Source organism: Nerophis ophidion, linkage group LG08 (genome assembly GCF_033978795.1).
Source record: "Nerophis ophidion isolate RoL-2023_Sa linkage group LG08, RoL_Noph_v1.0, whole genome shotgun sequence".
NCBI lineage: Eukaryota > Metazoa > Chordata > Actinopteri > Syngnathiformes > Syngnathidae > Nerophis > Nerophis ophidion.
This window is the reverse complement of record NC_084618.1, coordinates 15,413,704-15,440,828: the sequence shown is the minus strand read 5'-3', so window position 1 is coordinate 15,440,828 and position 27,125 is coordinate 15,413,704. Positions and strand designations below refer to the sequence as shown.

At 38.4% G+C, this 27,125-nt stretch overlaps 2 protein-coding genes across 5 annotated transcripts in view; both read right to left on the bottom strand.

Moving 5' to 3' along the window:
- LOC133557399 (membrane-associated phosphatidylinositol transfer protein 2-like) overlaps nucleotides 1-10,102 on the bottom strand; it is a 116,032-nt gene extending 105,930 nt beyond the window's left edge. For both annotated transcript variants that reach the window (XM_061907822.1, XM_061907823.1), the window contains exon 1: nucleotides 9,821-10,102. The gene's annotated coding sequence lies outside the window, so the exon portion shown is untranslated. The remainder of the gene's footprint in view (nucleotides 1-9,820) is intronic.
- Nucleotides 10,103-13,870: 3,768 nt separating this feature from the next.
- Nucleotides 13,871-27,125, bottom strand: part of LOC133557398 (M-phase phosphoprotein 9) — an 88,601-nt gene continuing 75,346 nt past the window's right edge. For 2 of the 3 annotated variants that reach the window (XM_061907817.1, XM_061907818.1), the window contains exons 20-23: nucleotides 27,003-27,123; nucleotides 26,747-26,945; nucleotides 26,562-26,670; nucleotides 13,871-14,493 (exon numbers count right to left, since the gene is read on the bottom strand). In XM_061907817.1, the coding sequence (XP_061763801.1) occupies nucleotides 14,366-14,493; nucleotides 26,562-26,670; nucleotides 26,747-26,945; nucleotides 27,003-27,123 (557 nt within the window). In that variant the 3' untranslated portion in view covers nucleotides 13,871-14,365. The remainder of the gene's footprint in view (nucleotides 14,494-26,561; nucleotides 26,671-26,746; nucleotides 26,946-27,002; nucleotides 27,124-27,125) is intronic. The other variant, XM_061907819.1, reaches the window with a different exon arrangement.

Genomic DNA, 27,125 nt, shown 5'->3' with positions numbered 1-27,125 from the left:
TGAAAGGTCCATACAGGTTTTGGAGCATATGTTGTCATCCAAGCAACGTTATCATGGACGCCCCTGCTTATTTCTGCAAGACAATGCCAAGCCACGTGTTACAGCAGCGTGGCTTCGTAGTAAAAGAGTGCGGGTACTTTCTTGGCCCGCCTGCAGTCCAGACATGTCTCTCATCGAAAATGTGTGTCGCGGTATGAAGCGTAAAATACGACAACAAGACTGTTGAACAACTTAAGCTGTACATCAAGCAAGAATGTTAAATAATTTCATGTGTATTGAGTGTTGTTAAAAGAAAAGGTGATGTAACACAGTGGTGAACATGCCCTTTCCCAACTACGTTGTCATGTGTTGCTGGCATCAAATTCTAAGGTTAATGATTATTTGCAAAAAAATTAAATGTTTATGAGTTTGAACATCAAATATGTTGTCTTTGTAGCATATTCAACTGAATATGGGTTGAAAATGATTTGCAAATCATTGTATTCTGTTTATATTTACATCAAACACAATTTCCCAACTCATATGGAAACGGGGTTTGTATAAGCACTTCCTGCTTTTTGAAAGACACTTCCTGCTTAGTCAGCATGTCTTTAGCCCCTCCCACACTGCACCTGCACAGGTGTTACTCAAGTGTGTGCACACTGAGTGGCGGGATGCCGTGCTGCGCTAGGAAAAGAGGCAGGACTTCCTGTTGACCTTTAGAGCCTCCTTTGTGCCTTGTGAGGGTCACAAAGGTCTGCAGGCTATTTTTAGACCTTGCCCACTATACAAGGTCTCCCGTGTACACAAAGACACACACACACACGCAACACAACATATGAAATAACAAGCGTATTTAAGAAATTTGAAATGCTCCCCCTCTCGTCGACATATGAAATAACAAGTGTGTGTAAGATATTTGAAGTGCTCCCCCTCTGGTCAACATATGAAATAACAAGTGTGTACAAGAAATTTGAAGTGCTCCACCTTTGGCCAACATATGAAATAACAAGTGTGTGTAAGAAATTTGAAGTGCTCCACCTTTGGCCAACATATGAAATAACAAGTGTGTGTAAGAAATTTGGAGTGCTCCCCCACTGGCCAACATATGAAATAACAAGTGTGTGTAAGAAATTTGAAGTGCTCCCCATCTGGTCAACATATGAAATAACAAGTGTGTGTAAGAAATTTGAAGTGCTCCCCCTCTGGCCGACATATGAAATAACAAGTGTGCGCAAACATTTGAAGTGCTCCCCCTCTGGTCAACATATGAAATAAGTGTGTGTAAGAAATTTGAAGTGCTCCCCCACTGGTCAACATATGAAATAACAAGTGTGTGTAAGAAATTTGAAGTGCTCCCCCTCTGGTCAAGATATGAAATAACAAGTGTGTGTAAGAAATTTGAAGTGCTCCCCCTCTGGTCAAGATATGAAATAACAAGGGTGTGTAAGAAATTTGAAGTGCTCCCCCTCTGGTCAACATATGAAATAACAAGTGTGTGTAAGAAATTTTAAGTGATCCCCCTCTGGTCAACATATGAAATAACAAGTGTGTGTAAGAAATTTGAAGTGCTCCCCCTCTGACCGACATATGAAATAACAAGTGTGTGTAAGAAATTTGAAGTGCTCCCCCTCTGGTCAACATATGAAATAACAAGTGTGCGTAAATATTTGAAGTGCTCCCCCTCTGGTCAACATATGAAATAACAAGTGTGTGTAAGAAATTTGAAGTGCTCCCCCTCTGGTCAACATATGAAATAATAAGTGTGTGTGAGAAATTTGAAGTGCTCCCCCTCTGGCCGACATATGAAATAACAAGTGTGCACAATCATTTGAAGTGCTCCCCCTCTGGCCGACATATGAAATAACAAGTGTGCGTAAACATTTGAAGTGCTCCCCCTCTGGTCAACATATGAAATAACAAGTGTGCGTAAATATTTGAAGTGCTCCCCCTCTGGCCGACATATAAAATAACAAGTGTGTGTAAGAAATTTGAAGTGCTCCCCCTCTGGTCAACATATGAAATAAGTGTGTGTAAGAAATTTGAAGTGCTCCCCCACTGGTCAACATATGAAATAACAAGTGTGTGTAAGAAATTTGAAGTGCTCCCCCTCTGGTCAACATATGAAATAAGTGTGTGTAAGAAATTTGAAGTGCTCCCCCACTGGTCAACATATGAAATAACAAGTGTGTGTAAGAAATTTGAAGTGCTCCCCCTCTGGTCAACATATGAAATAAGTGTGTGTAAGAAATTTTAAGTGCTCCCCCACTGGTCAACATATGAAATAACAAGTGTGTGTAAGAAATTTGAAGTGCTCCACCTCTGGCCAACATATGAAACAACAAGTGTGCGCAAACATTTGAAGTGCTCCCCCTCTGGCCGACATATGAAATAACAAGTGTGCGTAAGAAATTTGAAGTGCTCCACCTCTGGTCAACATATGAAATAACAAGTGTGTGTAAGATATTTGAAGTGCTCCCCCTCTGGCCGACATATGAAATAACAAGTGTGTGTAAGAAATTTGAAGTGCTCCCCCTCTGGTCAACATATCAAATAATAAGTGTGTGTAAACATTTTAAGTGCTCCCCCTCTGGTCAACATATGAAATTACAAGTGTGTGTAAGAAATTTGAAGTGCTCCCCCTCTGGTCAACATATGAAATAATAAGTGTGTGTAAGAAATTTGAAGTGCTCCCCCGCTGGTCAACATATGAAATAAGTGTGTGTAAGAAATTTGAAGTGCTCCCCCACTGGTCAACATATGAAATAACAAGTGTGTGTAAGAAATTTGAAGTGATCCACCTCTGGCCAACCTATGAAAAAACAAGTGTGTGTAAGAAATTTGAAGTGCTCCCCCACTGGTCAACATAGAAATAACAAGTGTGTGTAAGAAATTTGAAGTGCTCCCCCTCTAGTCAACATATGAAATAACAAGTGTGCGCAAACATTTGAAGTGCTCCCCCTCTGGTCAACATATGAAATAACAAGTGCGTGTCAGAAATTTGAAGTGCTCCACCTCTGGCCAACATATGAAATAACAAGTGTGTGTAAGAAATTTGAAGTGCTCCCCCTCTGGTCAACATATGAAATAACAAGTGTGCGTAAACATTTGAAGTGCTCCCCCTCTGGTCAACATATAAAATAACAAGTGTGCGTAAACATTTGAAGTGCTCCCCCTCTGGTCAACATATGAAATAACAAGTGCGTGTCAGAAATTTGAAGTGCTCCCCCTCTGGTCAACATATGAAATAACAAGTGTTTTTAAGAAATTTGAAGTGCTCCACCTCTGGTCAACATATGAAATAAGTGTGTGTAAGAAATTTAAAGTGCTCCCCCACTGGTCAACATATGAAATAACAAGTGTGTGTAAGAAATTTGAAGTGCTCCCCCTCTGGTCAACATATGAAATAAGTGTGTGTAAGAAATTTGAAGTGCTCGCCCTCTGGTCAACATATGAAATAAGTGTGTGTAAGAAATTTGAAGTGCTCTCCCTCTGGTCAACATATGAAATAACAAGTGTGCGTAAACATTTGAAGTGATCCCCCTCTGGTCAACATATGAAATAACAAGTGTGTGTAAGAAATTTGAAGTGCTCCCCCTCTGGTCAACATATGAAATAACAAGTGTGTGTAAGAAATTTGAAGTGCTCTCCCTCTGGTCAACATATGAAATAACAAGTGTGCGTAAACATTTGAAGTGATCCCCCTCTGGTCAACATATGAAATAACAATTGTGTGTAAGAAATTTGAAGTGCTCCCCCTCTGGTCAACATATGAAATAACAAGTGTGCGTAAACATTTGAAGTGCTCCCCCTCTGGTCAACATATGAAAAAACAAGTGTGTGTCAGAAATTTGAAGTGCTCCCCCTCTGGTCAACATATGAAATAATAAGTGTGTGTAAGAAATTTGAAGTGCTCCCCCTCTGGTCAACATATGAAATAACAAGTGTGTGTAAGAAATTTGAAGTGCTCCACCTCTGGCTAACATATGAAATAACTAGTGTGTGTAAGAAATTTGAAGTGCTCCCCCTCTGGTCAACATATGAAATAAGAAGTGTGTGTAAGAAATTTGAAGTGCTCCCCCTCTGGTCAACATATGAAATAACAAGTGTGCGCAAACATTTGAAGTGCTCCCCCTCTGGTCAACATATGAAATAACAAGTGCGTGTCAGAAATTTGAAGTGCTCCACCTCTGGCCAACATATGAAATAACAAGTGTGTGTAAGAAATTTGAAGTGCTCCCCCACTGGTCAACATATGAAATAACAAGTGTGCGTAAACATTTGAAGTGCTCCCCCTCTGGTCAACATATGAAATAACAAGTGCGTGTCAGAAATTTGAAGTGCTCCCCCTCTGGTCAACATATGAAATAACAAGTGTTTGTAAGAAATTTGAAGTGCTCCACCTCTGGTCAACATATGAAATAAGTGTGTGTAAGAAATTTAAAGTGCTCCCCCACTGGTCAACATATGAAATAACAGGTGTGTGTAAGAAATTTGAAGTGCTCCCCCTCTGGTCAACATATGAAATAAGTGTGTGTAAGAAATTTGAAGTGCTCTCCCTCTGGTCAACATATGAAATAACAAGTGTGCGTAAACATTTGAAGTGATCCCTCTCTGGTCAACATATGAAATAACAAGTGTGTGTAAGAAATTTGAAGTGCTCCCCCTCTGGTCAACATATGAAATAACAAGTGTGTGTAAGAAATTTGAAGTGCTCCCCCGCTGGTCAACATATGAAATAACAAGTGTGTGTAAGAAATTTAAAGTGCTCCCCCACTGGTCAACATATGAAATAACAGGTGTGTGTAAGAAATTTGAAGTGCTCCCCCTCTGGTCAACATATGAAATAAGTGTGTGTAAGAAATTTGAAGTGCTCTCCCTCTGGTCAACATATGAAATAACAAGTGTGCGTAAACATTTGAAGTGATCCCCCTCTGGTCAACATATGAAATAACAAGTGTGTGTAAGAAATTTGAAGTGCTCCCCCTCTGGTCAACATATGAAATAACAAGTGTGTGTAAGAAATTTGAAGTGCTCCCCCGCTGGTCAACATATGAAATAAGTGTGTGTGTAAGATATTTGAAGTGCTCCCCCTCTGGTCAACATATGAAATAACAAGTGTGTGTAAGAAATTGAAATGCGCCCCCTTTGGCCACAATTAATTTAAAAAATAAAAAATAAATGAACCCGAAAGGGACAAGTTGTAGAAAATGGATGGATAGATGTACATAGAGACATACTGTAATAAGTTGAAGTAAATAATGAATACAAAAAAAATAAAATAATAATAATTACAAAAAAAAAAGAAGATTAAAAACCAAATACAAACAAAAAAATTAAAAAATTAAATGAAATAAAATAAAATTTTAACTTTTTTTATTAGCATAGTATGTATATCATATTAATGTTGTAAATACACATCTTTATATATCTAGAAAGGGTGGTCCCAAAGAGGTAGGCGGTCCCAAGAAGGTCAGAAATACAAGCATGTGTGTGTGTGTGTGTGTGTGTATGTGTGTGTGTGTGTGTGTGTGTGTGTGTGTGTGTGTGTGTGTGTGTGTGTGTGTGTGTGGCAGCGATCAATACCATGACTCACTCTTTCTCCTTTGGCTATTTCCTAACAACATTCATTAGCGCAAAGCCAATCATTCCGCCCGATAATCACATCCTGCCAGGCTCCATCTTCCTTCTCTGCACAATCCAACTGCAGAAGCACATCGTCCTTATCAAAAATGTAAATAATCATCTTGACGCTGGAGCTTCAAACCCGGAATTAGCATGGTTAGCACGAGAGAGGCTAGCAAGCCAATATACTTTTATTTATATTGTTTACTACAATAAAGTCCTGATATTACCACCAAATAAATATGCATTTTGCTGAAATAAAAGGCCCTAAAATGTTAAAACAAATTTGACAAGATTAAATTTACAATTTCAGTCGAATAAAAGTTATACAATTATTAAGGGAAAAATATGTTTTAATATAACAAGAATAAATGTATAATGTTACAACAATAAAGTCCAAATATTACGACTAACAACAATCTTAATTTTACAAGAACAAAGGCATAATATTACAGGGGGGAAAAAAATCCTAATTTGACATAATATTACAAGGAAACAAGTCAATTTGAAAAGAATAAGTCCTAATTTTTCTAGAATAAAAGAACATTTTTTCACAAATTTTACAAAAATGTATTTAAAATTGTATTCAAACAAAGTCAGAATATTAGTACAAACAAAAATCTTCGTTTCACTAGAATAAAGGCAAAATATTACAAAGAATAGATGTCCAAATTTGAGAAGAATAAAACACAAATTTTACTAAGATAAAGTCATAATATTAGTAGAAACATAAAACTTTTTTTTACAATAATTAAGGCAAAATATTAGAAGGAAAAACGTCCAAAATTGACAAGAATAAACTTGGAATTTTAGTACAATTAAAGACATAAATTTACAAGGGGAAAATATGTTCTAATTTGACAAGAATACATTTATAATTTCACTCTAATAAAGTCATAATATTACTACAAACCAAAATCTTCATTTTAATAGAATAAAAGCATACTATTGCAATGAAACAATTCCATCTGAAAATAATAAATCTTCATTTTACGATTAAAAAACATCCTAATTTGACTAGAATAAAAGCGTAAAAATACAAGAAAAAAATGTCTACATTTGACAAAAATACATTGATCATTTTACTACAATATAGTTTTTTACTAGAAAAAAAAATGTTGTTTTAACAAAAATAAACGCATAATATCACAAAGAATAGATGTCCAAATTTGACAAGAATAAAATTATAATTTTACTCAAATAAAGTCAAATAATTACTACAAACAAAAATCTTCATTTTACTAGAATAAAGGCATAATTTTACAAGAAAAAAAAAAACTTAGAAAAGGAAAATTCCTAATTTGAGCAGAATACATTTAGAATTGTATTTTCAATAAAGTCATTAAGTTACTGGAATTTTTTATTATATTAGACTAGCATAGTAGTACTGTAAGAAAAATGTCCACATTTAACAAAAATACATTTAAAATGGTGCTACAAGAAAGTCTTTATATTACTAGAAAATATGTTTATTTTACTAGAAAAAGCATTAAAATACAACAAAAAATAAATAAATAAATCTATAATTTTTGTAGAATAAAAGCCATACAAAGACAAGGGAAAGCGTTTCCTAATTTGACAAGAATACATTTATAATTTTACAACCATAAAGTCATAATATTTCTACAAACAAAAATATTCATTTTATTAGAATAAAAACATAATATTACAAGGAAACAAATCAATTTGAAAAGAGTAAGTCCTAATTTTTCTAGAATAAAAGAACATTTTTTCACCAATTTTACAAAAATGTATTTAAAATTGTATTCAAATAAAGTCAGAATATTAGTACAAACAAAAATCTTCGTTTCACTAGAATAAAGGCAAAATATTACAAAGAATAGATGTCCAAATTTGAGAAGAATAAAACACAAATTTTACTAAAATAAAATCATAATATTAGTAGAAACATAAAACTTTTTTTTACAATAATTAAGGCAAAATATCAGAAGGAAAAATGTCCACATTTGACAAGAATAAAATTAGAATTTTAGTAAAATTAAAGACATAAATTTACAAGGGGAAAATATGTTCTAATTTGACAAGAATACATTTATAATTTTACAACCATAAAGTCATAATATTTCTACAAACAAAAATATTCATTTTATTAGAATAAAAACATAATATTACAAGGAAACAAGTCAATTTGAAAAAAATAAGTCCTATTTTTTCTAGAATAAAAGAAAAATTTTTCACAAATTTTACAAAAATATATTTAAAATTGTATTCAAATAAAGTCAGAATATTAGTACAAACAAAAATCTTCGTTTCACTAGAATAAAGGCAAAATATTACAAAGAATAGATGTCCAAATTTGAGAAGAATGAAACACAAATTTTACTAAAATAAAGTCATAATATTAGTAGAAACATAAAACTTTTTTTTACAATAATTAAGGCAAAATATTAGAAGGAAAAATGTCCAAATTTGACAAGAATAAACTTAGAATTTTAGTAAAATTAAAGACATAAATTTACAAGGGGAAAATATGTTCTAATTTCACAAGAATACATTTATAATTTTATTACAATAAAGTCATAATATTATGCCAAACCAAAATCTTCATTTTATTAGAACAAAGACAAATTATTACAAGTCACAAAATCAATTTGAAAAGAACAACATCGTTATATTGCTATAATATCATATATATATATATATATATATATATATATATATATATATATATATATATATATATTTGACAAGAATAAAATTATATATATATATATATATATATATATATACTACTACAATAAAGTCATATTATTACTAGAAAAAAAACTTAATTTTACGATGATAAAGGAATAATATTACAAGGAAAACTGTCCAAATTAGACAAGAATGGACTTAAAATTTTAGTAAAATAAAAGACAAATTTACAAGTGGAAAAAATGTGTTGTAATTTGACAAGAATACATTCATAATTTCACTACAATAAAGTCATATTATTACTACAAACAAAAATCTTCATTTTATCAGAATAAAAGCACATTATAACAAGGAATAAAGTCAATTTGAAAAGAATAAAGTCCTTATATTACCATAATATCATTTATATAATATTTATATAAATGATATTTGTAGAAATATTTATCCATCCATCCATTTTCTACCGCTTATTCCCTTTTGGGGTCGCTGGCGCCTATCTCAGCTACAATCAGGTGGAAGTCGCCACCTCATCGCAGCGCCATAAACATTTATATAATTCACAATTCTACTAAAATAAAGTCATATTATTACTTGAAATAAATACCTTAATTTTACGATAATAAAAAGGTATAATATTACAAGGAAAATGTCCAAATTTGAAAATAACATATTTGGAATTTTTGTGGAATGAAAGCCTTAAAATTACTAGGGAAAACATTTGCTAATTTGAAAAAAATACATTTGTAATTTTTGTACAATAAAGTCGTGATATTACTACAAACTAAAATCTTTATTTTAATAGAATAAAAACATAATATTAGGAGGAAACAAGTCCATTTGCAAATAATTATTCCTAATTTTACTATTAAAAAAGTCCTGTCTGTTGTGTCCTTGAGCAAGACACATCACCCTTGCTCCTGATGGGTGCTGGTTGGCGCCTTGCATGCCAGCTCCCTCCATCAGTGTGTGAATGTGTGTGTGAATGGGTGAATGTGGAAATAGTGTCAAAGCGCTTTGAGTACCTTGAAGGTAGAAAAGCGCTATACAAGTACAACCCATACTTTAACTTAACATTGTGGACGCCGTCTTTGCTCCACGGTAAGTCTTTGCTGTCATCCAGCATTCTGTTTTTGTTTACTTTGTGGCCAGTTCAGTTTTAGTTCCGTTCTGTGAGTCTGAATTTTACTCGGTAGTGGATGGGCTAGCTAATAAACAAGACTACAGTTATTAAAGGTGTGTAATATGTTGCCAAGCATGCTTGATAACACTCATCTTTTATATAAGGAAATAATCTACCAAATATGTATTACTTTGTTTCATGTAAATCATAGTGATGGTTCTATTTTGTTGATTGGACTATTAAAGTCACAATTATTATTATTTTTTAAACCAACAGCAGACTAATCGTTGTTTTTTAGGGGTGGCACGGTAAAAAGTCCCCCGGGGCGTCGACTTCGCTCGGACCGGCCCTGTAACAACCGCCCAAATGCCGCCTCGTTAAGCCCGTTTGACGTCATTTTCATTACTAACGTGGCAATGTTTCCCACGGGGTGGAACTCACCTGATACAGTCCAACGTTTACCGGTCCCGGTTGGGCTTCGGCTGGCCGAGGTCGGAGCGTCCAAGCCGCATCGCTGCCTCCCGCACCCGCGCGTCGAGGCGGCCGGGCGGCGGAGGAGCTCGGAGCTCGGAGGTCGGACGTCCGGGTTCGCTCTGGCCTCCCTCCTCGTGCTGGCGGCGGGTTCTCCTCCTCTAATGCGGCTCTTGTCCCTCCATCGTCCGGTTCCGGTGTGACAGTGTCGGTGCTGTTCTCACGGCTCCGGTTGACGGCGGAAGAAGAAAAGATGAAGGGGAAATGGCGCCACTCAGTGGCTAAAAAGCGGTACTGCAAGGAGGGAAAACAGCTGGATTAACTGGAGATGAAAATAGAGCAGTGTTTTTCCAACTAGTATGACAGGCGTGTCCAAAGTACGGACCGGGGGCCGTTTGTGGCCCGCCACACTTTCTGGAAATGCTATTGCAAAAATAAATAAAAAAAAACATAAAAAAAAAAAAGTGGAATAAGGTGCAATCTAACTAGAAAAAGTTGGCTGTTGTTTTTCTTTTGTCTATCTTATTTTTTCTTTTTTTTGGCCATTGCGCCAAAAAAAATAAAAAAAATATCTAACACTAATCAATCAATCAATCAATGTTTACTTATATAGCCCTAAATCACTAGTGTCTCAAAGGGCTGCACAAACCACTACGACATCCTCGGTAGGCCCACATAAGGGCAAGGAAAAATTCACACCCAGTGGGACGTCGGTGACAATGATGACTATGAGAACCTTGGAGAGGAGGAAAGCAATGGATGTCGAGCGGGTCTAACATGATACTGTGAGAGTTCAATCCATAATGGATCCAACACAGTCGCGAGAGTCCAGTCCAAAGCGGATCCACCACAGCAGCGAGAGTCCCGTTCACAGCGGAGCCAGCAGGAAACCATCCCAATCGGAGGCGGATCAGCAGCGCAGAGATGTCCTCAGCCGATACACAGGCAAGCAGTACATGGCCACCGGATCGGACCGGACCGGACCCCTCCACAAGGGAGAGTGGGACATAGAAGAAAAAATAAAAGAAACGGCAGATCAACTGGTCTAAAAAGGATGAGTCTATTTAAAGGCTAGAGTGTACAAATGAGTTTTAAGGTGAGACTTAAAAGCTTCTACTGAGGTGGCATCTGGAACTTTTACCGGGAGGGCATTCCAGAGTACTGGAGCCCGAACGGAAAAAGCTCTATAGCCCGCAGACTTTTTTTGGGCTTTGGGAATCACTAATAAGCCGGAGTCCTTTGAACGCAGATTTCTTGCCGGGACATATGGTACAATACAATCGGCAAGATAGGATGGAGCTAGACCGTGTAGTATTTTATACGTAAGTAGTAAAACCTTAAAGTCACACCTTAAGTGCACAGGAAGCCAGTGCAGGTGAGCCAGTACAGGCGTAATGTGATCAAACTTTCTTGTTCTTGTCAAAAGTCTAGCAGTCGCATTTTGTACCAACTGTAATCTTTTAATGCTAGACATGGGGAGACCCGAAAATAATACGTTACAGTAATCGAGACGAGACGTAATAAACGCATGGATAATGATTCAAGTCTTTAGTGGACAGAATGGAGCGAATTTTAGCGATATTGCGGAGATGAAAGAAGGTCGTTTTAGTAATAATGAATTATTGATCTATTCAAGGCTCTAATTATTTCAAATATTTCACTGTAAAATGTTTAATGTGGAAAATATTGCATATATTGTGTGGTTGCCATAAAAAACATTGTTTTCTTTGACAAAAGAGCATAAAAAAACAAACAAAATAAAAGTTCAAACGTAAAATATATCTGAAGTTGATCTTGTAACTTAAGTTAAAAAAAACTAATGAAAATGTATCACTTTATGAGTGGGGCACCTTTTGGATCCCAAACATATTTAATGAGATTTTATTTATCTTTTACTCAAAAAGATTAATGAATTAAAATCAATGGTGTCCTGCATTATTGATATTTTTAAGGCTGTAATTACTTCACATCAAACATTGCTGTCTGAATGTTTTGGGCAGAAGGGGAAATACTGAAGCATATTTCAGTTTTATTATTAAAAAAACAAAGTTGTCTTTGACAAAAAAGGCATAATATCAACCCGAAGTTTATATATTGTAGAGCTTTACTGTAAGCGTTAAATCATTAAAAAACAAATAATAATTTGACTTGTTTTTAACATTTTAGTGACTTACACCCTTTATGGCCCCCGGTAAAAAAAAAAAAAATCCATATATTTTGTTATGCTTTGAAAATGAAAACTCTCAAAATGGCCGCTGCATGCCTTAATATTTCTGTGTGGGGCCCTCAGTTTGGAAACCCCTGTACAATGAGACACAGTCTGGTGTGCCCTGGGAGATTATCCATCCATCCATCCATTTCCTACCGCTTGTCCCTTTCGGGGTGGCGTGGGGTGATTTCACATATTTGGGTTAAAAATATTTTTCGCAAACCAGTAATTAGAGTCTGCGAATAACGTGTCGTTGTTGAGTGTCGCTGCTGTCTTGAGCAGAGCCCAGCAAATTAAGGCCCGGGGGCCACATGCAAGTAGCAATGATAGTCACACACACACCAGGTGTGCTGAAATGTATCAATCAATCAATCAATGTTTATTTATATAGCCCCAAATCACAAATGTCTCAAAGGACTGCACAAATCATTACGACTACAACATCCTCGGAAGAACCCACAAAAGGGCAAGGAAAACTCACACCCAGTGGGCAGGGAGAATTCACATCCAGTGGGACGCCAGTGACAATGCTGACTATGAGAAACCTTGGAGAGGACCTCAGATGTGGGCAACCCCCCCCTCTAGGGGACCGAAAGCAATGGATGTTGAGCGGGTCTAACATGATACTGTGAAAGTTCAATCCATAGTGGCTCCAACACAGCCGCGAGAGTTCAGTTCAAGCGGATCCAAGACAGCAGCGAGAGTCCCGTCCACAGGAAACCATCTCAAGCAGATCAGCAGCGTAGAGATGTCCCCAACCGATACAGGCGAGCGGTCCATCCTGGGTCCCGACGAGCGGTCCATCCTGGGTCTCGACTCTGGACAGCCAGTACTTCATCCATGGTCATCGGACCGGACCCCCTCCACAAGGGAGGGGGGGACATAGGAGAAAGAAAAGAAGCGGCAGATCAACTGGTCTAAAAAGGAGGTCTATTTAAAGGCTAGAGTATACAGATGAGTTTTAAGGTGAGACTTAAATGCTTCTACTGAGGTAGCATCTCGAACTGTTACAGGGAGGGTATTCCAGAGTACTGGAGCCCGAACGGAAAACGCTCTATAGCCCGCAGACTTTTTTTGGGCTCTAGGAATCACTAATAAGCCGGAGTCTTTTGAACGCAGATTTCTTGCCGGGACATATGGTACAATACAATCGGCAAGATAGGCTGGAGCTAGACCGTGTAGTATTTTATACGTAAGTAGTAAAACCTTAAAGTCACATCTTAAGTGCACAGGAAGCCAGTGCAGGTGAGCCAGTACAGGCGTAATATGATCAAACTTTCTTGTTCTTGTCAAAAGCCTAGCAGCCGCATTTTGTACCAACTGTAATCTTTTAATGCTAGACATGGGGAGACCCGAAAATAATACGTTACAGTAGTCGAGGCGAGACGTAACAAACGCATGGATAATGATCTCAGCGTCTTTAGTGGACAAAATGGAGCGAATTTTAGCGATATTACGGAGATGAAAGAAGGCCGTTTTAGTAACGCTTTTAATGTGTGACTCAAAGGAGAGAGTTGGGTCGAAGATAATACCCAAAGTTATCCTCTGCATTTGCTCCCCTCTTCCCATGGGAGGAGGGGAGCAGTGAGCAGCAGCGGTGGCCGCGCCCGGGGAATCATTTTTGGTGATTTAACCCCCAATTCCGACCCTTGATGCTGCGCACCAAGCAGGGAAGTAATGGCTCCCGTTTTTTTAGTCTTTGGTATGACTCGGACGGGGTTTGAACTCACAACTTACCACCATTATTTACTGGACTTTATTATTACTGGACAGAGAAGTTCAACATCTAGAAACACACACATATGGACTCATTCAGTAGTCATACAAAACAAACTGTATTTATTGTGCAAGTCTTACTATAATATAATATTTATAGGTCCAATTGACAAAATGTGTGTGCTGGCTTCTTCTTCTTCTTCTTCTTCAGGGAGGCTCCAGTCCTTCCGCCCCAAAAATATATATAAACATTTCCTATTGCAAAAAAGAAAGATGGAATGTCAAGTGAACGAGTAAACATGTCAAAATCCTTGGTTCCTTCAGTCATTTGGCCTTAAAGTCAACGTAAACAAGAAGAAAAGGATGAAAAAAAAAAAAATAGAGGCGGTGTAAAGTTACCCTGCTGGCTGAAAACTTTTTTTTTTCTTGATAAAAAGGCAATGAATCTACAAATTTGTGTCGTAGTCAAAAATATATACTCCAAAAGATGTATCAAAAAGTTTCCCCGAGTCGAAGAGGTGTATGTCAAGTAGGAGACGCGGCGGTGGATGAAGGACCATCCAGCCTCCGAGTGGTGGAGACGGACATGGCTATGTGGTGGCGGAGACAGACGTGGCTATGTGGTGGCGGAGGAGCGCAAGACGTGGAATCTTTTCAGGGTCATGCGGAGCGAGCCCAGGTCGCCGTTCAGCCGCTCCAGGCGCTCCTCTAAGGCCACCTGGGAGGAACATAAGCGGCATGTCAAAAATGTAATCTTTACAAAACATAACTAGGACAGCAGTCGGAGAGCACAGACCTCTGCCAGGTCTTATCTCCCAGGAGCAAAAATATCCTGAATCTACACAGTCACCCCCAAAATGGTCTATCAGAGTTCGGACATTTCTTGAAAGTTTTAATCAAAATCCGCCAACAACTTTTTGAGCTATGTTGCTAACTAACTACCAGTGACATATACACACACAGAAAAGTTAAACATAACAAACATAAGATAACCTGGTAGAAAGTATCTAAATCACCCCCAAGATTCTATCACTTGGTCTTTATCCGATTTCGGACATTTCTTCAAAGTTTTATCAAAATTCGCCAACAACTTTTTGTGCTATGTTGCTAACTAACCAACTACCAGTGACATATACACACACTGAAAAGTTAAACGTAACAAACATAAGATAACCTGGTAGAAAGTATCTAGATCACCCCCAAAATTCAATCACTTGGTCTTTATCATATTTTGGACATTTTCTGAAAGTTTCATGAAAATCCGCCAACAACTTTTTGAGCTATGTTGCTAACTAACCAACTACTAGTGACATATACACACAGACAAGTTAAACATAACAAACATAAGATAAACTGGTAGAAAGTATCTAGATCACCCCCAAGATTCTATCACTTGGTCTTTATCCGATTTCGGACATTTCTTCAAAGTTTTATCAAAATTCGCCAACAACTTTTTGAGCTATGTTGCTAACTAACCAACTACCAGTGACATATACACACACTGAAAAGTTAAACGTAACAAACATAAGATAACCTGGTAGAAAGTATCTAGATCACGCCCAAAATTCAATCACTTGGTCTTTATCATATTTTGGACATTTTCTGAAAGTTTCATGAAAATCCGCCAGCAATTTTTCTAGTTATTTTGATAACTAACCAACTACCAGTGACATATACACACTCTGAAAAGTTCAGCCTAACATAAACATAAGGTAACCTGGTAGAAAGTATTTAGATCACCCCCAAAATTCAACCACTTGGTCTTTATCATATTTTGGACATTTTCTGAAAGTTTCATGAGAATTCGCCAACAACTTTTTGAGCTATGTTGCTAACTAACCAACTACCAGTGACATATACACACACTGAAAAGTTCAGCCTAACATAAACATAAGGTAAGGTGGTAGAAAGTATCTAAATCACACTCAAAATTCAATAACTTCGTCTTTATCCGATTTTGGACATTTCATGAAAGTTTTAATCAAAATCCGACAACAACTTTTCGAGCTATGTTGCTAACTAACCAACTACCAGTGGCATATACACACACTGAAAAGTTCAGCCTAACATAAACATAAGGTAAGGTGGTAAAAAGTATCTAGATCACCCCAAAAATTCCATAACTTGGTCCTTATCCAATTTCGGACATTTTCTGAAAATGTTATCAAAATTCGCCAACAACTTTTTGAGCTATGTTGCTAACTAACCAACTACCAGTGGCATATACACACACTGAACAGTTCAGCCTAACATAAACATAAGGTAAGGTGGTAGAAAGTATCTAGATCACCCCAAAAATTCCATAACTTGGTCCTTATCCGATTTCGGATATTTTCTGAAAATGTTATCAAAATTTGCCGACAACTTTTTGAGCTATGTCGCTAACTAGCCAATTACTAATGGCATATACACACAGAGGCAAGTTCAGCCTGACAAACATAAGGTAAAGTGGTAGAAAGTATCTAGATCACACCCAAGATTCTATCACTTGGTCATTATCCGATTTCGGACATTTCTTCAAAGTTTTATCAAAATTTGCCAACAGCTTTTTGAGCTATGTTGCTAACTAACCAACTACCAGTGGCATATACACACACTGAAAAGTTCAGCCTAACATAAACATAAGGTAACCTGGTAGAAAGTATTTAGATCACCCCCAAAATTCAATCACTTGGTCTTTATCCGATTTCGGACATTTCTTGAAAGTTTTAATCAAAATCCTTCAACAGCTTTTTGAACTATGTTGCTAACTAGCCAACTACCAGTGACATATGCACACACTGAAAAGTTCAGCCTAAAAAACATAAGGTAAGGTGGTAAAAAGTATCTAGATCACATCCAAAATTCAATAACTCGGTCTTTACCCGATTTCAGACATTTCCTGAAAGTTTCATCAAAATCCGCCAGCAATTTTTCTAGTTATTTTGATAACTAACCAACTACCAGTGGCATATACACACTCTGAAAAGTTCAGCCTAACATAAATATAAGGTAACCTGGTAGAAAGTATTTAGATCACCCCCAAAATTCAACCACTTGGTCTTTATCATATTTTGGACATTTTCTGAAAGTTTCATGAGAATTCGCCAACAACTTTTTGAGCTATGTTGCTAACTAACCAACTACCAGTGACATATACACACACAGATAAAAGTTAAACACAACACACATAAGATAACCTGGTAGAAAGTATCTAGATCACCCCAAAAATTCAATCACTTGGTCTTCATCCAATTTTGAACATTTCATGAAAGTTTTAATCAAAATCCAACAACAACTTTTTGAGCTATGTTGCTAACTAGCCAACTACCAGTGACATATACACACACTGAAAAGTTCAGCCTTGTAACATAAACATAAGGTAAGGTGGTAAAAAGTATGTAGATCACCCCAAAAATTCCATAACTTGGTCCTTATCCGATTTGAGACATTTTCTGAAAATGTTATCAAAATTTGCGAACAACTTTTTGAGCTATGTTGCTAACTAACCAACTATTAGTGGCATATACACACAGATAAAAGTTCAGTCTAACAAACATAAGGTAAAGTGGTAGAAAGTATCTAGATCACACCCAAAATTCAATAACTTCATCTTTATCCGATTCCGGACATTTCTTGAAAGTTTTAATCATAATCCGCCAACAACTTTTTGTGCTATGTTGCTAACTAGCCAACTGCCAGTGGCATAAATACACACTGAAAAGTTCAGTCTAACATAAACATAAGGTAAGGTGGTAGAAAGTATCTAAATCACATTCAAAATTCAATAACTCGGTCTTTACCCAATTTCAGACATTTCTTGAAAGTTTCATCAAAATCCGCCAGCAATTTTTTGAGCTATGTTGCTAACTAACCAACAACCAGTGACATATACACACAGAGAAATGTTAAACATAACAAACATAAGATAACCTGGTAGAAAGTACCTAAATCACCCCAAAAATTCAATCACTTGGTCTTCATCCAATTTTGGACATTTCATGAATGTTTTAATCAAAATCCGACAACAACTTTTTGAGCTATGTTGCTAACTAACCAACTACCAGTGGCATATACACACACTGAAAAGTTCAGCCTTGTAACATAAACATAAGGTAAGGTGGTAAAAAGTATGTAGATCACCCCAAAAATTCCATAACTTGGTCCTTATCCGATTTCGGACATTTTCTGAAAATGTTATCAAAATTCGCCAACAACTTTTTGAGCTATGTTGCTAACGAGCCAACTACTAGTGGCATATACACACACTAAAAAGTTCAGCTTAATATAAACACAAGGTAAGGTGGTAGAAAGTATCTAAATCACACTCAAAATTCAATAACTTCGTCTTTATCCAATTTTGGACATTTCATGAAAGTTTGAATCAAAATCCGACAACAACTTTTCGAGCTATGTTGCTAACTAACCAACTACAAGTGACATCTACACACACTGAAAAGTGCAGCCTAACATAAACATAAGGTAAAATGGTAAAACGTATCTAGATCACCCCAAAAATTCCATAACTTGGTTCTCATCCGATTTCAGACATTTTCTGAAAATGTTATCAAAATTCGCCAACAACTTTTTGAGCTATGTTGCTAACTAGCCAACTACCAGTGACATATACACACACTGAAAAGTTCAGCCTTGTAACATAAACATAAGGTAAGGTGGTAAAAAGTATGTAGATCACCCCAAAAATTCCATAACGTGGTCCTTATCCGATTTCAGAAATTTTCTGAAAATGTTATCAAAATTCGCCAACAACTTTTTGAGCTATGTTGCTAACGAGCCAACTACTAGTGGCATATACACACACTAAAAAGTTCAGCTTAATATAAACACAAGGTAAGGTGGTAGAAAGTATCTAAATCACACTCAAAATTCAATAACTTCGTCTTTATCCAATTTTGGACATTTCATGAAAGTTTGAATCAAAATCCGACAACAACTTTTCGAGCTATGTTGCTAACTAACCAACTACAAGTGACATCTACACACACTGAAAAGTGCAGCCTAACATAAACATAAGGTAAAATGGTAAAACGTATCTAGATCACCCCAAAAATTCCATAACTTGGTTCTCATCCGATTTCAGACATTTTCTGAAAATGTTATCAAAATTCGCCAACAACTTTTTGAGCTATGTTGCTAACTAGCCAACTACCAGTGACATATACACACACTGAAAAGTTCAGCCTTGTAACATAAACATAAGGTAAGGTGGTAAAAAGTATGTAGATCACCCCAAAAATTCCATAACGTGGTCCTTATCCGATTTCAGAAATTTTCTGAAAATGTTATCAAAATTCGCCAACAACTTTTTGAGCTATGTTGCTAACTAACCAACTACCAGTGACATATACACACACTGAAAAGTTCAGCTTAATATAAACATAAGGTAAGGTGGTAGAAAGTATCTAAATCACACTCAAAATTCAATAACTTCGTCTTTATCCGATTTCGGACATTATTGAAAGTTTTAATCATAATCCGCCAACAACTTTTTGTGCTATGTTGCTAACTAGCCAACTACCGGGGGCATAAATACACACTGAAAAGTTCAGTCTAACATAAACATAAGGTAAGGTGGTAGAAAGTATCTAAATCACATTCAAAATTCAATCACTCGGTCTTTACCCCATTTCAGACATTTCTTGAAAGTTTCATCAAAATCCGCCAGCAATTTTTTGAGCTATGTTGCTAACTAACCAACTACCTGTGACATATACACACACTGAAAAGTTCAGCCTTGTAACATAAACATAAGGTAAGGTGGTAGAACGTATCTAGATCACCCCAAAAATTCCATAACTTGGTCCTTATCCGATTTCAGACATTTTCTGAAAATGTTATCAAAATTCGCCAACAACTTTTTGAGCTATGTTGCTAACTAACCAACATATACACACACTGAAAAGTTCAGTCTAACAAACATAAGGTAAAGTGGTAGAAAGTATCTAGATCACCCCAAAAATTCAATCACTTGGTCTTCATCCAATTTTGGACATTTCATGAAAGTTTTAATCAAAATCCGACAACAACGTTTTGAGCTATGTTGCTAACTAACCAACTACCAGTGACATATACACACACTGAAAAGTGCAGCCTAACATAAACATAAGGTAAGGTGGTAAAACGTATCTAGATCACCCCAAAAATTCCATAACTTGGTCCTTATCCGATTTCAGACATTTTCTGAAAATGTTATCAAAATTCGCCAACAACTTTTTGAGCTATGGTGCTAACTAACTAACTACCAGTGACATATACACACAGATAAAAGTTAAACATAACAAACTTAAGATAACCTGGTAGAAAGTATCTAGATCACCCCAAAAATTCAATCACTTGGTCTTCATCCAATTTTGGACATTTTTTTAAAGTTTTAATCAAAATCCGACAACAACGTTTTGAGCTATGTTGCTAACTAACCAACTTCCCGTGACATGTACACACACTGAAAAGTGCAGCCTAACATAACCATAAGGTAAAATGGTAAAACGTATCTAGATCACCCCAAAAATTCCATAACTTGGTCCTTATCCGATTTCAGACATTTTCTGAAAATGTTATCAAAATTCGCCAACAACTTTTTCAGCTATGTTGCTAACTAGCCAACTACCAGTGAGATATACAAACACACTGAAAAGTGCAGCCTAACATAAACATAAGGTAAGGTGGTAAAACTTATCTAGATCACCCCAAAAATTCCATAACTTGGTCCTTATCCGATTTCAGACATTTTCTGAAAATGTTATCAAAATTCGCCAATAACTTTTTGAGCTATGTTGCTAACTAGCCTGTGGCATGTACACAGAGATAAAAGTTCAGCCTTGTAACATAAACTTAAGGTGATAGAAAGTATCCAGATCATTTCCAGAATCTAATCACTTGTTCCTTGTCCCATTTCTGACATTTGCAGAAAGTTTCATTAAATCCTCCCATAAAGTTTTAAGCTACAATGCTAACTGACCAATAGAGCAAACTTCCGCTTATCTCTTCCTTTTCGCACGCCCAAGATCATTCCCCGACAAGGTAAACTGGGTTTTATTTTTGTTTTTAAATGATTGTAGCGACCTGGCAGGTAAAGTTAATGTGTTTAGTCACACTAAAGCGGGTGCACCACACGGCTAGTGACAGTGTGTGTGCGTGTCGGCAGGTTGGCAACACACGAGGACACAGAAAAGCTGCTTGGTTGAACAGAAAGTTGGTGTTTGTTATGTGGAGCTAGGAAACTTTCAACATCTCCGGGTTCCGTCAGTTTGCCGTGGTTACGATTCGATTCAGATTCAAACTGATTCTTGCTAAGTATTCTTTGGTAAATGGTAAATACAAACCTCCAAAATCGGTGAAGTTGTCACGTTGTGTAAATGCGAAATAAAAAGAGAATACAACAAATCCTTTTCAACTTACATTCAATTGAATAGACTGCAAAGACAAGATATTTCATCTTCATACTGACAAACTTTGTTGTTTTTTGGCAAATATTAGCTCATTTGGAATTTGATGCCTGTGACGTGTTTCAAAAAAGCTGAGGAATGCTCATCAAACACTTATTTGGAACATCCCACAGGTGAACAGGCTAATTGGGAACAGGTGGGTGCCATGATTGGCTCTAAAATTAGCTTCCATGAAATGCTCACTCATTCACAAACAAGGACGGGGCGAGGGGTCACCGCTTTGTCAACAAATGCCTGAGCAATTTGTTTCAGAACATTTCTTAACCAGCTATTGCAAGGAATTTAGGGATTTCGCCATCTACGCTCCGTAATGTCATCAAAAGGTTCAGAGAATCTGGAGAAATCACTGCACGTACGCCATGATATCACGCACCTTCCATCCCCTCAGGCGGTACGGCATCAAAAAGCGACATCGGTGTGTAAAGGACATCACCACATGGGCTCAGGACCACTTCAGAAAACCCACTGTGAGTAACTACAGTTGCTCGCTACATCTGTAAGTGCAAGTTAAAACTCTATCATGCAAAGCCAAAGCCGTTTATCAACAACACCCAGGGTTGGGCCCGAGCTCATCTAAGATGGACTGATGCAAAGTGGAAAAGCGTTCTGTGGTCGGACAAGTCTACATTTCGAATTGTTTTTTGTGAACGTCGCGTCCTCCGCACCAAAGAGGAAAAGAATCATCCGGATTGTTCTAGGAGGCAAGGTTGAAAAGCCAAGGCATGGGTAACTTACACATCTGTGAAGGCACCATTAATGCTGAAAGGTACATACAGCTTTTGGAGCAACATATGTTGTTATCATGGACGCCCCTGCTTATTTCAGCAAGACAATGCAAGCCAGGAGTTGCAAGCCTCCGCTTGGGATGGTTTCCTGCTGGCTCCGCTGTGAACGGGACTCTCGCTGCTGTGTTGGATCCGCTTTGGACTGGACTCTCGCGACTGTGTTGGATCCATTATGGATTGAACTTTCACAGTATCATGTTAGACCCGCGCGACATCCATTGCTTTCCTCCTCTCCAAGGTTCTCATAGTCATCATTGTCACCGACGTCCCACTGGGTGTGAGTTTTCCTTGCCCTTATGTGGGCCTACCGAGGATGTCGTAGTGGTTTGTGCAGCCCTTTGAGACACTAGTGATTTAGGGCTATATAAGTAAACATTGATTGATTGATTGACAACAGCGTGGCTTCATAGTAAAAGAGTGCGGGTACTAGACTGGCCTGCCTGTTGTCCAGACCTGATGCAATATGAAGTCTAAAATTTGAGGCAGGAGACTGTTGAACAACTTAAGCTGTACATCAGTGGTTCCCAAAGTGGGCGGTACCGCACCGGTGGAAAGATCTGGGGGGGGGCGGTGAGGAAGAAGGGGGCGGTAGGGGGGCGGCAGTCCGAAGTCGAAGTCAGAAGTTCGAACGTTTGTTTGACGATTTGTACACAACACGTGCAGCAGGACGAGTCAGTGGACGACGCATCAGGGTCCGGTTACCACACGCCGCTCTGGCCCAGTCAGATCCGACAGCATAGACTACAAAAGCCGTTCGGGCTCCAGTACTCTGGAATGCCCTCCCGGTAACAGTTCGAGATGCTACCTCAGTAGAAGCATTTAAGTCTCACCTTAAAACTCATCTGTATACTCTAGCCTTTAAATAGACCTCCTTTTTAGACCAGTTGATCTGCTGCTTCTTTTCTTTCTCCTATGTCCCCCCCTCCCTTGTGGAGGGGGTCCGGTCCGATGACCATGGAAGAAGTACTGGCTGTCCAGAGTCGACACCCAGGATGGACCGCTCGTCGGGACCCAGGATGGACCGCTCGCCTGTATCGGTTGGGGACGTCTCTACGCTGCTGATCCGCTTGAGATGGTTTCCTGTGGACGGGACTCTCGCTGCGGTCTTGGATCCGCTTGAACTGAACTCTCGCTGCTGTCTTGGAGCCACTATGGATTGAACTTTCACAGTATCATGTTAGACCCGCTCGACATCCATTGCTTTCGGTCCCCTAGAGAGGGGGGGTTGCCCACATCTAAGGTCCTCTCCAAGGTTTCTCATAGTCAGCATTGTCACTGGCGTCCCATTGGATGTGAATTCTCCCTGCCCACTGGGTGTGAGTTTTCCTTGCCCTTTTGTGGGTTCTTCCGAGGATGTTGTAGTCGTAATGATTTGTGCAGTCCTTTGAGACATTTGTGATTTGGGGCTATATAAATAAACATTGATTGATTGATTGAAAAGCTCAGGTTTGTAATTTCAAGCTTGTAATGTTCAGAATTTTATCTTATAATAAAAACCGCATTCTGGCGGTCAACATCATCTTGAGTTCAAGTCAACATGAAATTGGGGACTCGCCAGAACGCGCCGTGTTGTGTTGTGTTGTGTTGAGCTGGTTAGGGTGGTGCATTCACTCATATATATTGTTACGAATGTATATGACTTTGTACCTGTGTGTGCATGTGTGTGTGCATATATGCGTGTTCGCGCGTGTGTCATTAGATCACATCCGCCACCATTTTCTGTGAGTAAATAAATGGGTTGTACTTGTATAGCGCTTTTCTACCTTCAAGGTACTCAAAGCGCTTTGACACTACTTCCACATTTACCCGTTCACACACACATTCACACACTGATGGAGGGAGCTGCCATGCAAGGCGCCAACCAGCACCCATCAGGAGCCAGGGTGAAGTGTCTTGCTCAGGACACAACGGACGTGACGAGGTTGGGTCTAGGTGGGATTTGAACCAGTGACCCTCGGGTTGCGCACGGCCACTCTCCCACTGCGCCACGCCGTCCCTTAAATGGAAGAAAATGAATACGTGAGAGGGTAAATTGCTTTTCATACCTTCAATGTTGTCATTTTTGTCTTTAAGTAGGCCTATTTATGAAATGCGATAAAATGCTGTATTTTACATGGTTTTATTTTTTTTGTTCCAGAATAAAGTATGGCCTTGGTACAGCAAACAAAAAAGAAGTGTCGGCAATATAGTGTGGAATATCTGAAACATCATATTTAGTAGAACGGGGCTTCAGTGCAGTCGCCTTGCTTCTTTCCAAGCAAAGAAACCGACTGAAAATGACTGACCGCGGGGATCTACGACTTCTTCTTAGTGAGTTCCAGCCTGATGTTGAGAAGCTTATGTCCCTGCACCAAGCACATCCATCCCGTTAATATTAAGTGTGAGACAATGAAGGTCACTGGTGGAATGTTTATTTACCATTCTATGTTGCTGAAACAGTTAAAACTGCTAAAAAATACATTGGTTTACTAAATTGGGTTTTATTTGTGAAATACACATTTGTGTTTAACCTTTCTCTTTTCAAATTGCAGCATACCAAATAACAAGAAAGAGGTGTTTGTTTCCATATGTGTCTGGGGGGGGGGGGGGGGGGCGCTAGGAATTCACTGGGGAGCCAAGGGGGCGCCAGCCTGCAAAAGTTTGGGAACCATTGCTGTACATCAAGCAAGAATGGGAAAGCATTCCACTTCAAAAATGTGTCTCCTAAGTTCCCAAACCTGCACTGAGTGTTGTTCAAAGGAAAGGTCATGGAACACACTGGTAAACAATGCGTTGCTGCCATTAGTTCCTGATTATTTGCAACAAAAAAGAAGTTTCTAAGTGTGAAGATGAAATATCTTGTCTTTGCAGTCTATTCCATTAAATCCAAGTTGAAAAGGATTTGCAAATCATTGTCGCGACCCATTGAGATAGTCTGGTTGATTCTCTCACAGTGCTGGTGTTTCTATGGTCGTGTGCAGAGGTGGGTAGTAACGCGCTACATTTACTCCGTTACATCTACTTGAGTAACTTTTGGGATAAATTGTACTTCTAAGAGTAGTTTTTATGCAACATACTTTTACTTTTACTTGAGTATATTTATAGAGAAGAAACGCTACTTTTACTTCGCTCCATTTATCTGCAATCAGGTCGCTACTCGCTACTTTTTTTTTTATCGATCTGTTAATGCACGTTTGGTTTGTTTTGATTTTGTCAGACACGCATTCAAAGTAGGAACTACACATGCCTGCTTTTCACCAATCAAATGCAGTCACTGGTGACGTTGGACCAATCAAACAGAGCCAGGTGGTCACGTGACCGTCACACGTAGAATTCGACATGTTGAAAAACTTATTGGGGTGTTACCATTTAGTGGTCAACTGTACGGAATATGTACTGTACTGTGCAATCTACTAATAAAAGTTTCAATCAATCAACCAATCAATCAAAAGTGTAAAGGAAAAAAGACACTTTTTTATTTCAACCGTACTTCCCGTCAAAAGCCTAAAGACCGATCACACAGTTCCTGTCTTCACAATAAAAGCGCCGCTCCATCGCGCCTGCGCTAACAAAATAAGAGTCTCCGGAAGCCAGAGCAAACAAGCGAGCAAGCTACAGAGTTTGCCGCCAATGCATTTCTTGTAAAAAGTGTATAAAAACGAATATGGAAGCTGGACAAATAAGATGCCAAAAACCAACGACTTTCATGTGGTATTAGACAGAAAAGAGGAACTTTTTTTCTCCTCCATTTGAAAACCGGGACGTTATCAGCACTATACTGTCTGATTACAATCAATGCAAGTCATCAGAATCAGGTAATACACCAACTTATATTCTTGTCTTCATTAAAGATAGGAATCTATATGTCAAACATGCTTGTATTATCATTAAAACACCGTTAACATGTAAACAAAAACGGCAAAATAAATAAGTATAAATTATATACTGTATATATAAAGGTATGTATAAATATATATGATATGTGTGTGTATGTATATATGAGGTAGATCACCTCAACATGGTCATTTATTAAGTAATTGATTAATGTTGAAAAACCTATCGGGGTGTTACCATTTAGTGTTCAATTGTACGGAATATGTACTGTACTGTGCAATCTACTAATACAAGATTCAATCAATCAATCAATCAATCAATGCCTACTGAGCCTATGGTGCTGTTAAGTTATTGTGGCTCAATTTGCCTTATTTTTTTTTTATTCTAATGTTTTATTATTTAATATATAATATTGTTTTAGTTGCTTAAGAGATATTCCTGGCTCTGAATTTGCTCATTGCTATATTTTTGTTTTTGTGCATTATTTGTTGCCGTAATCATTAAACAAACAGGTTACTCATCAGTTACTCAGTACTTGAGTAGTTTTTTCACAACATACTTTTTACTTTTACTCAAGTAAATATTTGGGTGACTACTCCTTACTTTTACTTGAGTAATAAATCTCTAAAGTAACAGTACTCTTACTTGAGTACAATTTCTGGCTACTCTACCCACCTCTGGTCGTGTGGAATACATTTTAGAGCACATGATCATTTTAGAAGAGACGGATTTGGCGGACGCACCGTCACTAGCCGTGTGGTGCGCCCGGGTCTTGTCTCCTACCTGGTCCGACCTGGTCTGCATGCTCACCCGAGCGCCCGATGCCGGCAGGCGACTCAAAGCTGCCTCAATCTGGGGGTGGTGGAGGTGTGTTAAAAAGAAGCGGTAACTTCCTGGCTTGTGTGAAGAATGACCCGTCATGGCTAACCTGCAGTTTCTCCTGCGTCAGCTCATCAAAAAGCCTCTCCACTTCAGCCAGGGACTGCACCTGGCCCACAGGGGGCGGGGCCGGGCCCGGGGGCGTGTCCTCCTCGCACCCCAGGTGTGCGTCTGCGGATGAAAAGTGGAGCCTCTTCCGGGGAGCGCTGGCGCTGTGGAGCGAGTGCCGCCTCCGGTCGGCGTCCGAGCTGCGGACGGCGCACCTTTTTAGCTCCTCAACCACCCGGCGTTCAGGTGCAGCTCACCTTTGGTGCAGGTGTTCCTCCCTGGGCATCATGTGGCCAAAAGCTGTGGAGTAGTTGTCTGTGGGACAGCGCTTGGGACTGGATTTGGCGGACAGTGGCGCCAATAACGTCTCTCTCTTTGCT